General features: G+C 33.8%; 4 protein-coding genes across 4 annotated transcripts in view; 1 reads left to right on the forward strand and 3 right to left on the reverse strand.

Moving 5' to 3' along the window:
• Window positions 1-5,620: 5,620 nt before the first annotated feature.
• LOC111677660 (histidine protein methyltransferase 1 homolog) lies at window positions 5,621-6,751 on the reverse strand. The gene is made up of 3 exons (XM_023438822.2): window positions 6,591-6,751; window positions 6,126-6,534; window positions 5,621-6,065 (listed from the first exon to the last, which is right to left on the reverse strand). Exons 1-3 carry the CDS (start codon window positions 6,674-6,676, stop codon window positions 5,631-5,633), a joined length of 930 nt encoding a protein of 309 aa, XP_023294590.2. The 5' UTR covers window positions 6,677-6,751; the 3' UTR covers window positions 5,621-5,630.
• Window positions 6,752-6,884: 133 nt separating this feature from the next.
• On the forward strand, window positions 6,885-11,193 carry LOC111677646 (splicing factor 3B subunit 2). Its single transcript, XM_023438807.2, has 4 exons — window positions 6,885-7,035; window positions 7,100-8,854; window positions 8,924-9,168; window positions 10,673-11,193. The coding sequence occupies exons 1-4, from the start codon at window positions 7,015-7,017 to the stop codon at window positions 11,037-11,039; spliced, it is 2,388 nt and encodes a 795-aa protein (XP_023294575.2). The 5' UTR covers window positions 6,885-7,014; the 3' UTR covers window positions 11,040-11,193.
• LOC111677645 (pre-mRNA-processing factor 40 homolog A) lies at window positions 11,180-14,629 on the reverse strand. Its single transcript, XM_023438806.2, has 5 exons — window positions 13,913-14,629; window positions 13,606-13,850; window positions 12,130-13,544; window positions 11,984-12,070; window positions 11,180-11,919 (listed from the first exon to the last, which is right to left on the reverse strand). Exons 1-5 carry the CDS (start codon window positions 14,320-14,322, stop codon window positions 11,599-11,601), a joined length of 2,478 nt encoding a protein of 825 aa, XP_023294574.2. The 5' UTR covers window positions 14,323-14,629; the 3' UTR covers window positions 11,180-11,598.
• A 655-nt stretch (window positions 14,630-15,284) lies between these two features.
• LOC111677665 overlaps window positions 15,285-16,743 on the reverse strand; it is a 5,821-nt gene continuing 4,362 nt past the window's right edge. The window contains exons 2-4 of the mRNA XM_046947716.1: window positions 16,474-16,730; window positions 15,984-16,401; window positions 15,285-15,921 (exon numbers count right to left, since the gene is read on the reverse strand). Coding sequence (XP_046803672.1) covers window positions 15,323-15,921; window positions 15,984-16,401; window positions 16,474-16,730 — 1,274 coding nt within the window. The 3' untranslated portion in view covers window positions 15,285-15,322. The remainder of the gene's footprint in view (window positions 15,922-15,983; window positions 16,402-16,473; window positions 16,731-16,743) is intronic.

Genomic DNA, 16,743 nt, shown 5'->3' on the forward strand with positions numbered 1-16,743 from the left:
TAAAGATGAAGGAAAATGTCTCTCTTCAAATCAAGACTCTTATCTCTTTAGTTAAATTTTTCGCAAGATATCTTTCATCGTACGGTATCTTTCAAGTTAACCCTCAATTAAGAAAAAATTTAATTCTCTTTCTCTCTCTCTCTCTCTCTAACAGCGAAGATTCTATTTTTCTATTTACACAATTCCTGAGTTCTATTTACACTATTCCTTAGAAATTCTAAATAACTTTTAGAGATCTTTGAAAACCTCTTATTTCTTCTTAATTATCTCCCTTTCTAATCAATTTAAGTCCTTCTCTAGCAACATTCGTTTATCGGTATCGTATGATATCGAAGATCGGTAAAGATAGGGAATATTATCTCTCTTTTCTTTAGTTTTTTTTAAATTCAACTTTAGTTTTTAAAATTCAAATGTAAATGACTTCTACAAATCTATGAAGATTATATATTGCTTTACTTTAATTACTCTCTCTAACAGTTTTAGTTTCTCATTTTTGTGTGATTTCGAAGATCGGTAAAGAAGGAGGAAAGAAAAGTATAAGGGTTTGAGAAGGGTATAAGAGATCTGTGAAGATTTGCTTCTTTAAATGCCTTCCGATCAATTTCAAAACATTCTTAAGCAACATTAGTTTTTCAATTTCAAAGATCGATAAAGATCATCAGTTAAGATCTTTACATTATAACATAATTAATTGCGATTATCGACTGAAACTTTAATATATCATTGTAGACATAGAGTTTATTTTAAACTCATCGATTTGATAGCCCCCTAATTAACATACATACATAACAATGTTTATGAATATTTTGCAATGTTGCAATGTAAGAGTGTCAGTTTGTTGTGCATATACATACACATATTTGTATGTTTAAATATGTTTAGATAGCTTTGTATATAAATATGTATAATGTATATTATGTTGTACCTACAAATGCACTGATACGTAACATCTTTAGATAGTTACGCTTTCTTAATGCTGCGCCACATCATGTCACTTTTAAATTACACGTTGTTGAAAATTATTTCCAAAAAAAAACTGTTTTTTTTTCTAACATTTTAAACTCTTGTTTATTGCAATTTTAGTCAACGACAGGCGAGAGACAGAAAGAAAGATGTAGTGAAAGCAGGGCTGGAGTTAAATTGTAAACGGTTAACAACCATTCAGTTTAGAAAATAATTAAAATCTGTGATCACTCATATTTCCCACCAAAAATCTACTTTTTTACTTTTTTATATAAAAAATTAAATCGGCTGTAGATTCTTGTACAACACTCCAATTGAGAAAATAGTGAAAATCTGTGATCACTCATATTTCTCAGCGAATACCAACCTTTATGTGAAAAAAACTTAAATCAGCTGTAGATCTTTAAATAACGCTCCAATTGAGAAAATAGTGAAAATCTGTGATCAATCATATTTGCCAACAAAAAACGACTTTTATGTGAGAAACCATAAATCGGCTGTAGATCCTTAAAAAACGCTCCAATTGAGAAAATAGTGAAAATCTGTGATCACTCACACTTCCCACCAAATATCAACTTTTATATGAATAAACTTAAATCGGATGTAGATCGTTAAATAACGCTCCAATTTAGAAAATAGTGAAAATCTGTGATCACTCAAATTTCCCAACAAAAATCGAATTTTTTGTGAAAAAACTTAAATCGTCTGTAGATCCTTAAATAACGCTCCAATTGAGAAAATAGAGAAAATCTGTGATCACTCATATTTCCCACCAAATCGACTTTTATATGAAAAAACTTAAATCGTCTGTAGATTCTTATTCTGTGATCACTCATATTTCCCACCAAAAATCGACTTTTATGTAAAAAAACTTAAGTCGGCTGTAGATCCTTAAATAACGCTCCAATTGAGAAAATAGTGAAAATCTGTGATCACTCATATTTCCCACTAAAAATCGACTTTTATATGAATAAATTTAAATCGGCTATAGATCCTTAAATAACGCTTCAATTGAGAAAATAGTGAAAATCTGTGATCACTCATATTCCCACCAAATAACGACTTTTATATAAAAAAAACTTAAATCGATCCTTAAACAACGCTTCAATTGAGAAAATAGTGGAAATCTGTGATCACTCATATTTCCCACCAAAAATCGACTTTTATGTGAAAAAACTTAAATCGGTTGTAGATCCTTAAATAACGCTCCAATTGAGAAAATAGTGAAAATCTGTGATCACTCCTATTTTCCAACAAAAATCGACTTTTTTGTAAAAAAAACTTAAATCGGCTGTAGATCCTTAAATAACGCTCCAATTGAGAAAATAGTGGAAATCTGTGATCACTCATATTTCCCAACAAAAAACTACTTTTAAACTTAAAACGGCTATAAGTCCTTAAATGACGCTCCAATTGAGAAAATAGTGAAAATCTGTGATCACTTATATTTCCCAACAAAAATCGACTTTTTTGTGAAAATCTGTGATCACTCATATTTCCCAACAAAAATCGACTTTTATATGAAAAACCTTTAATCGGATGTAGATCATTAAATAACTCTCCAATTGAGAAAATCTGTGATTACTCATATTTCTCACCAAATATCAACTTTTATATGTAAAACCTTTAATCGGCTGTAGATCCTTAAATAACACTCCAATTGAGAAAATAGTGAAATTCTGTGATCACTCACATTTCCCAACAAAAATCGACTTTTAAATGAAAAACTTAAATCGTCTGTAGATCCTTTAATAACGCTCCAATTGAAAAAATAGTGAAAATCTGTGATCACTCATGTTTCCCACCAAAAGTCGACTTTTAAATGAAAAAACTTAAATCGTCTGTAGATCCTTAAATAACGCTCCAATTGACAAAATAGTGAAAATCTGTGATCACTCATATTTCTCACCAAATATCGACTATTATATAAAAAAAACTTAAATCTGCTGTAGATCCATAAATAACGCTCCAATAGAGAAAATAGATCCTTAAATAACGCTTTAATTAAGAAAATAGTGAAAATCTGTGATCACTCATGTTTCCCACCAAATATCAACATTTATATGAAAAAACTTAAATCGGCTGTAGATGCTTAAATAACGCTCCAATTGAGAAAATAGTGAAAATCTTTGATCACTCATATTTCCCACCAAAAATCGACTTTTCTATGAAAAAATTGAAATCGGCTGTAGATCCTTAAATAACGCTTTAATTAAGAAAAAAGTAAAAATCTGTGATCACTCATGTTTCCCACCAAAAATCGACTTTTATATGAAAAAACTTAAATCGGCTGCTTAAATAACGCTCCAATTGAGAAAATAGTGAAAATCTGTGATCACTCAAATTTCCCAACAAAAATCGACTTTTATGTGAAAAAACTTAAATCGGCTGTAGATCCTTAAATAACGCTCCAATTGAAAAAATGGTGAAAATCTGTGATCACTCATATTTCCCACCAAATATCGACTTTTAAATGAAAAAACTTAAATCGTCTGTAGATCCTTAAATAACGCTCCAATTGAAAAAATAATGAAAATCTGTGATCACTCATATTTCCCACTAAAAATCGACTTTTATATAAAAAAAAACTTAAATCGGCTGTAGTTCCTTAAATAACGCTCCAATTGAGAAAATAGTGAAAATCTGTATCACTCCTATTTCCCTCCAAATATCGACTTTTAAATGAAAAAACTTAAATCGGCTGTAGATCCTTAAATAACGCTCCAATTGAGAAAATAGTGAAAATCTGTGATCACTCATATTTCCCACCAAATATCGACTTTTATACGAAAAAACTTAAATCGGCTGTAGATCCTTAAATAACGCTCCAATTGAGAAAATAGTAAAAATCTGTGATCACACAAGAAAAAACTTAAATCGACTGTAGATCCTTAAATAACGCTCCAATTGAGAAAATAGTGAAAATCTGTGATCACTCATATTTCCCAACAAAAATCGCTTTTTATGTAAAAAAAAACTTAAATCGGCTGTAGATCCTTAAATAACGCTCCAATTGAGAAAATAGTGAAAATCTGTGATCACTCATGAAAAATCTTAAATCGGCTGTAGATCCTTAAATAATGCTCCAATTGAGAAAATAGTGAAAATCTGTGATTACTCATATTTCCCAACAAATATCGACTTTTATATGAAAAAACTAAAATCGGCTGTAGATCCTTAAATACCGCTCCAATTGAGAAAATAGTGAAAATCTGTGATCACTCATATTTCCCACCAAATATCGACTTTTATATGAAAAAACTTAAATCGGACGTAGATCCTTAAATAACGCTCCAATTGAGAAAATAGTGGAAATTTGTGATCACTCATATTTCCCACCAAAAATCAACTTTTATATGAAAAAACGTAAATCGGTTGTAGATCCTTAAATAACGCTCCAATTGAGATAATAGTGAAAATCTGTGATCACTCATATTCTCAGCAAATATCGACTTTTATGTGAAAAAACTTAAATTGACTGTAATCTTTAAATAACGCTCCAATTGAGATAATAGTGAAAAATTGTGATCACTCATATTTCTCACCAAATATCAACTTTTATATGAAAAAACTTAAATCGGATGTAGATCTTTAAATATCGCTCCAATTGAGAAAATAGTTAAAATCTGTGATCACTCATATTTCCCACCAAATATCGCCTTTTATATGAAAAACTTAAATAGGCTTTAGATGAATACAAATTGAGTTCTCGTAACTCGGTATTGTTTGGTCAAAGCAGGTTGGCCAAAGCAGTTTTGCAAAAACAGTTTGGCTAAAGCAATTTGAATTGTAAAACTCGTGAATGCAGAAAAGAATGAAGGGTCTGGTTTCCCTTAAGCTCTAATGGTAACGACACACGACTATCTTCCTCCACCCAGCTAATCTGAACTACTAGTGCAAAGTAATTTAAGGCTACAAAAACTTGGCAGAGTCTCATGTATGAAAAAAAAGTTCCCTATTTAGTCACAACTGTCAAAGTGTTCACTTCAGGCTATTATTTTAGCAAAACCAATTAAAATGTGTTAATAATTTGGAAAACTTACCCAAACTTATGTGATGCATTTCATATTGTACTTCTTTAACGAAAAAATATTTGACTTTTTCTGGAAAATTTTGTAAAAACTTTATTTTTTTCTTTGGATTTTACATTATGCACACACACAACACAAACACTTTTTCTCTTATACTTTTTGCTTAAACTTTATCTCACTAATATTTTAAATCATAAGCTAGTTTCTCTTTTTATTTAGATATTATTATGAGATTTTAATTAATATTATTATTTTTCAATTAAAACTAAAGATTTGTAATATTTTCACTTGTACCGATAAACGAAAGCGCGGAAACTAAAAAAAAACAAACAATCAGGAACTGTCAAACTTGTAACAGAGAAACTAAATGAAAACGGAGCAAAGTTTTGTTTACATAAAAACAAAAAAACTGACGGATGTAAATTTAACGGTACTTTATAAAACATTAAAAGAAACTGTCAAAGTTGCATATGGGAAACTAAATGAAAACGGAACAAAGTTTTGTTTACAGTAAGAAATGGTGGCAGAAGTAAATTTAATAGTTTGAAAATAATAACAAATTAAAATTTGTTAAGGACAATTTCTGAAAGCTAAAACTTTAAAATAAAAAAAAAATTGTCTTAATATTTCATATTGTTAAGTTAATTTTATTAATTCAACAATTTCTCTATTTACACCTTCTGTTGATAACCACACCGTTTTGCACTTAAAACGTTTGTCTTTCTCTATCAATTCCTCAAATTGTCTCAAACCGCCACCAACACCAAAATAGTAAACTTTTGCCGCCAGCAAAACAACACCATTTGGCTTTAGTTGGTCGTGAAGACAATTAAGCAATTTCTGTTGGTTTTGGGGATTGTAAATTGTTTCGGAAGTTAAAATTATATCATATTTTTCTTCATTTTCAAACATCTGACTCCATTTGCTCCAATCGCCTGAATAAAACTTAACATTTTCTTCTATCTTCTTGACATCATATAGAACCTCTTGCTCACCATCTTCTTTGTCATTTGTAGTGGCAGTGTTTAACAACACATTGGGTATGGTAATCTTTTCCAAGACATCCTTGTTCTGTTAGGAATAATAAAGAAAATTTAGAAATTAATGTTTCTTGATAGTTCGTAAACTTACATAATCTTGAAATGTCACTTTAGCTCCCTTAAGAAAGGCATAAATGCCCAACAGTCCAGAACCGCAACCCAAATCTAAAACGTTGGCTGTTGGCCACTTTTCATCTTTATAATTTTCCGCCAAGTATTGTAATAAATCATCTGTACACTCCCATATTTTGGCACCACCTTCATAGACACCAGGTATTAAATCAGAATGTTGTTCTTCTGCTTTTTTAATGTCCAAATCTGTATTTTCATTATCCTTAATATCTTCCAATAAGAAACCAGCAACCATGTGTGTAATATTGACACCATCAATGGACTTTTCTGTAGAATTTAATTTGCAAACATCTATATTTTCAATTATTTCCTTAGAAAGTAAAATCTCCTCGGCTTCGTACCAATCTATAGAGGAATCAACAGACACACTAAATTTTATATTTGTTATATTTTCAAGAAATTTTCTATATAAGCATAAATTTACATGTTTTCTTTATCTGCACAATGTTTGTCGTTCACAAAGGGATTTTCCTCTTCAGTTTCTTCAACATGGAAATCAAATTTAAACATTTTTATTAAGAATTCTTAAAAATGTTGACAAAATTCTGTAAGAAACCTTTAAAATGAGTATTTGTATTGTTTCATTTGTCATATGTTTCCACGTGCATGTGATGTATATATAAAAGCTGACGACTGTGAAAAGTGTTTAAGTAAACTTTTTACCAAATATTCTGATAAAAACTTGGCGGCACTTTTAATTGTTTTTTTTACAACTGTCATATTATTGACATTTGTCAAAAAAAGGGAATAGACTGGCAACGAAACGTTTGCAAGAAATTGACTTTTTTTCAGAAAATTACCTTAATATTAAACTTTAATTTGTTTCCAGCTTATTCAATACATAAACTATGGCAGATCCTTATAGCGAGGTAAGTTTATAATGGTCAAACATTAGCATTTAAGTGTTAATACGATATTTTCTCCAACATTTAGTTACAACCAAATATGCCGCCTAGTGCCAGCGCCATGGCACCGCCACCAATTTTAGCTGGCCCACCACCAGGCATGAGACCACCCCCGCCTGTAGTTATGCCCAATGTACTCAATAATTTTCCCAATCAACAAATGCCACCACGACAACCGTGGAATAACCCCCCTCAAGTGGTAGAAACAAATAAAGGGCCAACGCCAACACAAACGCTGCCCTCGTCGAATGATGTTAATACGAACGGTAATACGGACAGTGCGGAAAATCCCACTAATGGCGAAGGCTCAGAAGAAAATAATGACAAAAAGCCGACAGAAGTTATATTACCCAAAGCTTTAGAGGATGTTTTAGCTTTAAAAGACCAACGTGCAGCTGAATTTAATGTAAACTCTGATGATTTTACCAATAATGATGCCGGTGGTCAACTTGTTAATGATTATGATGCAGGCGATGATTCAGAGGAAGAGGGTGATTTGCAAACTAACGGCGGTATTATGCTGAAGCCGGGAAAACTTAGTAAAGTGGAGAAAAACAAAAAGAAAAAGCGACGCAAGAAGCTAAATAAGAAACTCAAAAAACAACAAGAACAAAACAGAGCGGAAGAACGTAGCAAAGATGATGAGTCGGCGGCAGAACAGGAGGAAACACAAGATGAAGCCAAAAATGAAGATAAAGCAGAAGGCGATGGTGGAAATCAAAAAGCCGTTACAAACGAAAAGAAATCTGAGTCTGTCAAGGAAACCTCAGAGCAAACCACTTCTTCAGAAACCGCTGAAGATGTAACCATAGAGTATGTGCCAGAAAAGATAACCATTGCTGATTTGGCTCCCATGTATAGGCAGTTTTATAGAGTTTTCGAAATTTTTAAATTAGAAAATAAGCCCAAGGTTTCAGAAAAAGATAAAATTGCCCCTGAAAGCGCCGAAGGTAAAACCAATCAGAAAAATGTTGCAAATAAGCTGCAGGATGAGGCTGAAGAAGATGAATTAGATGAGGAAAATACCGAAGATAAAGAGAAGCTTTCAAAGCGAAAGTTAAAAAAATTGACGCGACTTAGTGTGGCTGAATTGAAACAACTAGTTTCACGTCCCGATGTAGTAGAAATGCACGATGTTACGGCTCGAGATCCCAAATTGTTAGTTCAATTGAAAGCCTATAGAAATACGGTACAAGTGCCACGGCATTGGTGTTTCAAACGTAAATACCTGCAGGGAAAAAGAGGCATTGAAAAGCCTCCCTTCGATTTGCCAGCATTTATTAAAAAGACTGGTATAATGGAAATGCGTGAATCATTACAGGAAAAGGACGATGCCAAGTCATTGAAATCGAAAATGCGCGAAAGAGTAAGACCGAAAATGGGTAAAATTGACATCGATTATCAGAAGCTGCACGATGCATTCTTTAAATGGCAAACCAAACCGCGCATGACCATACACGGTGATCTCTACTACGAGGGCAAAGAGTTTGAGACGCGCTTAAAGGAGAAAAAACCTGGAGATTTATCAGAAGAATTGCGCATTGCATTGGGCATGCCAGTGGGTCCTAATGCTCACAAAATACCACCACCATGGTTGATTGCTCAGCAACGTTATGGTCCACCACCATCGTATCCTAACTTGAAAATTCCAGGTCTTAATGCTCCCATACCGGATGGTTGTTCATTTGGTTATCATGCTGGCGGTTGGGGTAAACCGCCGGTAGATGAAAATGGTAAACCATTATATGGTGATGTCTTTGGCACCAATATTATCGATATGGATGTAAGTGTAGTTAGCTAAATAAGAAGGTTTCAATTTAGTATGTTTTTTTCTGTTTTTCGATATTTTCAGAATGGTGTCGATGAAGGCGATATTGAGCGCAATCAATGGGGTGAATTGGAATCTGAATCGGAAGAGTCCTCAGATGAGGAGGAAGAGGAAGGTGAAGATATGGCTAATCCTGTGGATGAAAGCGGTTTAGTGACACCGGCCGAAGGTTTAGTTACACCCTCAGGTCTAACGAGTGTGCCAACGGGCATGGAAACTCCCGAAAATATTGAATTGCGTAAAAAGAAAATTGAACAAGAAATGGAGGAGTAAGTATAGTCTTGTATATAGTCTGATCTATAGACTAGACTATAGTCTAGTCTATAGTCAAGTATATAGTGTAGTCTATAGTGTAGTATATAGCCTAGTCTAATGTCTAGTATATAGTGTAGTCTATACTCTAGTCTATAATCTAGTCTATAGTCTAGTCTAGTCAAGTCTATAGTCTAGTATATAATCTAGTCTATAGTCTAGTCTACAGTCTAGTCTATAGTCTAGTCTACAGTCTAGTCTATAGTCTAGTCAATAGTCTAATCTAGTCTATAATTTAGTCTATAGTCTAGTCTAGTCTATAATCTAGTCTATAGTCTAGTCTATTCTACAGTCTACTCTATAGTCTAACCTAGTCTATAGTCTAGTTAATTCTACAGTCTAGTCTACAGTCTAGTCTATAGTCTAGTCTATAGTCTAGTCTATTCTACAGTCTAGTCTATAGTCTAGTCTATAGTCTAGTCTACAGTCTAGTCTACAGTCTAGTCTACAGTCTAGTCTACAGTCTAGTCTACAGTCTAGTCTATAGTCTAGTCTATAGTCTAGTCTATAGTCTAGTCTATAGTCTAGTCTATAGTCTAGTCTATAGTCTAGTCTATAGTCTAGTCTATAGTCTAGTCTATAGTCTAGTCTATAGTCTAGTCTATAGTCTAGTCTATAGTCTAGTCTATAGTCTAGTCTATAGTCTAGTCTATAGTCTAGTCTACAGTCTAGTCTACAGTCTAGTCTATAGTCTAGTCTGTAGTCTAGTCTACAGTCTAGTCTATAGTCTAGTCTATAGTCTAGTCTATAGTCTAGTCTATAGTCTAGTCTATAGTCTAGTCTATAGTCTAGTCTATAGTCTAGTCTATAGTCTAGTCTATAGTCTAGTCTATAGTCTAGTCTATAGTCTAGTCTATAGTCTAGTCTATAGTCTAGTCTATAGTCTAGTCTATAGTCTAGTCTATAGTCTAGTCTATAGTCTAGTCTATAGTCTAATCTATAGTCTAGTCTATAGTCTAGTCTATAGTCTAGTCTATAGTCTAGTCTATAGTCTAGTCTATAGTCTAGTCTATAGTCTAGTCTATAGTCTAGTCTATAGTCTAGTCTATAGTCTAGTCTATAGTCTAGTCTACAGTCTAGTCTATAGTCTATTCTATAGTCTAGTCTACAGTCTAGTCTATAGTATAGTCAACAATCTAGTCTATAGTCTAGTCTATAGTATAGTCTATAGTCTAGTTTATAGTCTATAGTCTAGTCTATAGTCTAGTCCACAGTCTAGTCTATAGTCTAGTCTATAGTCTAGTCCACAGTCTAGTCTATAGTCTAGTCAATAGTCTAGTCCACAGTCTAGTCTATAGTCTAGTCTATAGTCTAGTCTACAGTCTAGTCTATAGTCTAGTCTATAGTCTAGTCTACAGTCGAGTTATAGTCTAGTCTACAGTCTAGTCTATAGTTCAGTCTATATTATCTATACTATTATCCATGGGAAATTATACTTAATTCTTTCTGTTTTTTTTTCAGCAATGAAACACCAGTCTTGTACCATGTTTTGCCTGAAAAACGTACTGATCGCATAGGTGCTTCTATGATGGCCTCTACCCATGTCTATGATGTGGGCGGAGTAAAACAGACTGCCACCAGAACTGCAGTTACTGCCGATCGCGAAGGTACCGTAGAATTGGCTTTAGATCCTTCTGAACTCGATATGGATAATGAAGCCATGGCTCAACGTTATGAACAACAAATGCGTGAACAACAGAATCATTTACAAAAAGAAGATCTATCTGATATGTTGGCCGAACATGTGGCACGTCAAAAATCAAAACGTAAACGCCAACAAGCCGATCCAGCCAAGACTACGAAAAAATATAAAGAATTCAAATTTTAGATTGTACTTGTGTTGAAGTAAGTTTAATTTAAAATTATCTAATGCTAAACTTTCATTTTTTTTAAATAAAAAAAAACTAACCGTCTCCTGGAATCGTAAGATCTCAAATGACGGAGAGAATACAATAATAAAGTTTTCAATAACATTTCCAATATGAATTTTGTATTGTATGTATGTATTTAGCTTAAAATACTTCATTTTCTTTTCACACTTAACTTCTTTAAACTGAACTTTCTAACTAAGTCTGTTTTGTTAATAACAGTCTTTAAAGAAGAAAAAGTAAAAAACTAAACATTATAAAATCCTTTAGTTAAAATTTAAACTAAAAATTTGCGCCAAAAAAATGTACGAAAATCAAATTGAAAACATTTAAGTTAAAGAACAAATTATTGCAAATTACGAAATACAAATGTTTACACAAGTTCAGTTTGTTTTTGTGTAGTCTGTCCAGATATCAAAAGATCAAAAAAGAATAATATAATAAAAAAAATCCTAAATAGTTGTAAACCTAAAGAATAGTAATTTAATTTTTACAATAGTATTCATTCCTTCACTTGTATCATTCTTCCATTTGTTCGTTTAATTGTGCCAATAATGCGGCTCGTTTCGATTCTAGTTCCGATTCACTAAGAGCCTGCTCATCGGGATCATTGCGTTGGCTGGAAGGAGAATGTCCCGCATCTGATTGATTACTAGCAATTGGGCTGAGTGGTGTAACAGAACGTTGCTTATCATGATGATGTCGACGCTCCTTATCCTTTTTGTTCTTTTTCTCTTTTTTCTTCTTTTTGCTAGGAGCTGAGCAGAATTCATCAATTGCCATGGCTGAGGGTGAGCCTCCTCCGTCTACAGATTGTAGTCGTTCTGATTCACAGGAAGACTGTAATGTATGTAATTGTGTTTAAATTATTTAAGTTAGCTTTCGATCTTTTTTCTAAACTTACATCTCTTGAAGATTTTTTGTTCTTTCTCTTCTTTTTCTTTTTCAACAGACGATCACTTTCTTTACTTAGGCTAGAGCTAACAGATAGCTATAAAGAAAATATTTTATTTATATGTTAATATAAGGATTATTTTCTGTAAAACTTACCGATCTTGATCTTGATTTCTTTTTACGCGCTCTCTCCATTTCCATGGGATCGTTTTCTATGTCCGATCTAGAACTAGAACGTAAACGTTTCTTGTGTTTTTTATTCTTTTTCGATTTCTTTGATCTGGAGTGATGATGCGTACAAGCATCTTCACTTTCACGTACAAAATCTTCCCAAATTTTATGCACGCCCAATTCTTTTTCATAAATAGCATATGACTCTAAATGTTCTACAAGTTTTTGTGCCGATTCGTACGGTTCATGAGGTGAGACATTGGCCTCCAACCAGGCTGCCTTGATTTCATTTTCCAATTTGCGCAAACGTTTGGTTTCTTCTTTGACACGTTCCTTTTCTATAGCTTCAGCCTTTTCTAGTAAAGCATTGTAGGTGAGTTTAACATTACCAGCATCGAGTGTAGCCGAACGTTTATCCTCACATACGACCGTAGCGAAATCCTCAAATGTTGTGTTGGCCTTAACGCTGAAGTCTTTTTCTTTGAGAATTTCTCGTATGATTTTCTTTTCATCGTGATAACGTGCCTTCAGATCTTCAACATAGAATTTGAAAAGATCCAAAGGTGTAGAACCATTTTGTCCCAGCATGGCGGAGAAACGTATATCAGCTGAAATGATGGGATACAATTCTACCCACAAGGACATGGAAGTTAATTTGCCTTCTTCGTGCAAAGAATCGAGTAGGGTGAGGAAATTGTCTCTATTCTTGCGTTGTTGACGTTTTAAACGTTTCTTTTCCTGCTCCTTTTCTTGATCTTCTTCCCTTTCTAACGTTCTAATATGTTCTTCGAAAACTATTAATGCATCCTCCTTATCCATGCCCAAGAGATTAACATCATTTTTAAAGGCAGAATTTTCCAGCAGCATTACCTGAGCTTCTGCCCAGGTGGTGGAATAGGTAATGGTCGTCATAGACTCTAATAGTTCACCTAAAACTTTCATATTACGCTTTTTCATCATGCGTGACTCTTCCTTTTCCCGTTTGGCCAAATTGAAAATACAGTCTTCATAAATATCGCGGCGATCCTGTTCCGGCACAGATGTCCAGATTTTATTATTGGCAAATATTTCTTCACATTTGTAATACTTCAAAGTGGAGTTCATTTTGTCTGTGGTCATTAGAAACTTTTCCAAATCTTCTTTAGCTTTTTTAGCCCTAAGACGTGCCTCCTCCTTTTCATCTTTTAGTTTTTGTGTTTTATAGGCATTAAACGTTTGTTTCTTTTCATTTAAGTTTTTAAAAGAATTATAACGTGGATCTTTAGATATAATTTTAACACATTGATCCCAATTGGCATTGGAAGGTACGTTTTTTTCACGTAGCAATTCCTTGAAAGCTTCTATAGCCTCCTTTTTATCCTTGAATATCAGTTTGGGTTCGTCAGCAGCTTCTCTTTTACCTAGGAACGCAAAAAATATACATATATACACATATTTACAAATCTTTTAACAACCACTCACTTTCTTTTTCTTCTTTATTGGAAGAGGGTATTTCTATGGAAGCCAGAGTGGCCGCCATGGCCTGATCCAATGCTGAGGAGGAATTTTCATTGCTGCCCGGTGTCAAAGGCGAATGTATATCGGGTGTGTGTATCTTTGGTATAGTTGGCAAAGTAGCAGGCAATACAGTTGCTAAGGCGGCGGGAGGAACTATACCAGCAAAACTTGAAGTCATAACAGCTACACGCTTGGCTGCCATCGCAGCTCTTTGAAAACAAAAATAAGTTTAAAAATTTGCTTTTTGTTATTGGTTTCAAGTTTTACTTACTCTTCGGCTTTAACTTTTTCTTGCATTTCTAAAAATTCTGGTGGTGGCTCCCACCTAGACTCTTTTGTTGTTACATTATGATAGTAAACCTTACCGGCATCTGAACGATATTCCTTCCAGGGGCATTGATGTTGCAAACGCTCTATGGGCGTCATTAAAGCTTCAGGTTTTTCCCATGAACTCTGTTTGGTAATGTTATTGTAGAAATAAGGTCTGCCATCGGGTGCCTTGTGTTCCGTCCACTCTGTATTGGGCGGTGCAGAACCAAATGCTGCCGCCAATTCAGCAGGTGGTGGCCCACCAAATCCGGGTGGTGGTATATTGAATTGCGGCACTATGGCAGGTGGAAAACCTAAACCACCCAAAGCTGGTGGTACTGCTGGAGCGCCAGCAGTTGGTGGTACATTCATTTTGTCTTTTAATTTAACTCAACCAACAGAAAGATATATTTTAATAGTTATTTTCACTCTCACAAACAATATTGCTTTTTATTAAACTTATCATAACCTCAATGCCTAAAGAAAATCTTAATTTTTTGGCTTTTCTTTTGCTGGCTAAACAACTAACACCGCAAGTTTTTATTTTTAAAACTTATTTTATATGGAAAATACAACAATTTTTTGAAAATTTTCTCTAAAATTTTCTTTTTCTGAGGAAAATACACGACAAAAATCTGATGCGGTACTTTTTCACTCACAGCTTAAAAAAAACTATTTGTCAATAAGAGAAAGAGCGTGAGAGAGAACAGTGATGCCAACAATACAGGGTTGTTGTAAACAATTGGCTGTCATTGATAAATGATGTTGCCATATGTTAAAGGCAGTATTTTGTTGCTATTAATTTTGTTATTTTGTAGTTTCTTGTTAGAGAAATTAAAGTTTTAAAAAATTTTAGCCACTTTATTTTCAATTTTACAATATTTAACGTTTTCTGTTTATTTTATTAATAAATTTATTAATACTAAAAGTGTTTAATGTGGCCATACCTTGAAGGGTTGACGGATATGTTAAAGGTGATTTTTTTTTTAATATGGCAATACCTAAAAACTATTTCCGCCAATATATTTTTCGGTGTTTTTAACTTTAATTAGTAAATGTATTTAAATAGTGAAAAATGTGAGAAAAATTTGTTAAATTTTTAAGTAACGAAGATGAGGTATGTGTTTTTATTACTTTTAATTTGTTGCAAATTGTTTTTCTAACAAACAAAAGACTTTATACAGTCCCTCTCAATGTAAACAGGTATTTGCATGCCTTTCGAGGCTTAATATTAGAGAACGTTGATATTAGTTTTTCTTTTCATTTATTAAAAAGCGATTAGGAATTGTAAAATTCATTAATATATAATACTACCTGCAGACAAAAGCCCTTCGTTTAAATTTAAAATACTTTTTTATTATATCTCTTCACATCACATACATTGTACTTGTTGATAACGTAAACATGCACCAATATTATCTTCAGGACTTCCCTTACCCGTGCCATCACCAAAATGTATACCCACATAAAATGGTGTAACAGTTGATTCAATGCGACATGGCCAAATGCCATTCGAACAGAATTGCATGCCACAGTGTATAGGTTCACAACCTGGTAATGGGCCCAAACCAGTACCTATGAAATCTTCTATAATACAAGGCATTGTTATGCGATCCCTGCAACTGCTATAAAATTGTCGCATTTGTCTTTCACTTAATGGCCTCATTTGTTTGCCAGAACGGAAGCCGAAATCGAAAGCACTTCTCAAAAAACCTAATAAATCAAAGCCTCCTCTAGTTGGTCGAGGTCTACGAGAAACACTACTAGAAGCTGCAGTAGGTCTAAGACGCGTATCTTCTCCTTCTTCTCCGCCAGAACCTTCAACGTCATCACTTAAGGCTGGAGGTGTAGTGGAGACAGATGTAGACTCCGTAGTTGATGCAACTGTAGTAGGATTGGTAGCAGCAGTAGAAGACATACCATCAGTATCATCTGCTAAAGATGAGGCGGTGGAAAGATCTGCAGCTACAGCTGAAATAAAATTTGTAACTCTTATTAAATTATATGTATAAATAAATAATTTCTCAAATTACTTGTATTCCCCGGCACACTACTGCTAACTGTTGAAGATGCTGTGTTAATTGTAGACTGCGTTGTTGTCATCAAACTTGCAGCCTCTTGAGCTGTATTACTTGTGGCAAATGTTGTTGTCATTGTCACACCAGCTTGTGCATTTGTAGCATCATCTGACAAAACTTGCATTTGAAGCGGTGGCATTCCATTACCACCATTTATATTTGCTCCATTATCTGCCAATGTTTGTGTACCCCCAGCCTCTACAGAAGCATCATTCAAACTGCTAAACATTGCCTGAGAAGTACTGGGTCCAATGCGAAATGATTGCTCATCGCAGGGCTGATAGACTATAGAACACATATCCATCTCCTGGCGCATGCATATACGATAATCTTGATTGGCTAAATGGCGACCATTATCGGCAAAGTTAAATGTCTGAAAAATGAGGAGAAAAAAACTCTTCTTATTTGAAAGTTGCAAACAAATTAATATAAAATATTAATTTACCTGAAATACACCCTCCACGCCAGTGAAATATTGTAAACAACCTGCTGGCGCTCTTTGACTAAAGGGTATTTGAGTAATACGTATTTCCCATAATCTAGTTGGTAAAAATCTTGGTGCAAAATTTAGCTTTATATCAATTTCCATTGTAGTATCATTGGTAGCATTACGTCCTGGATATAAATCTTCGTAGCGTAATGGTTTTAATGAACCGTATAGAGTATGGCGGGGCAACATTCGACCGCCGACATCATAATACACTGTAATAAAAAT

This window comes from Lucilia cuprina, chromosome 2 (genome assembly GCF_022045245.1).
Source record: "Lucilia cuprina isolate Lc7/37 chromosome 2, ASM2204524v1, whole genome shotgun sequence".
Classification (NCBI taxonomy): Eukaryota; Metazoa; Arthropoda; class Insecta; order Diptera; family Calliphoridae; genus Lucilia; species Lucilia cuprina.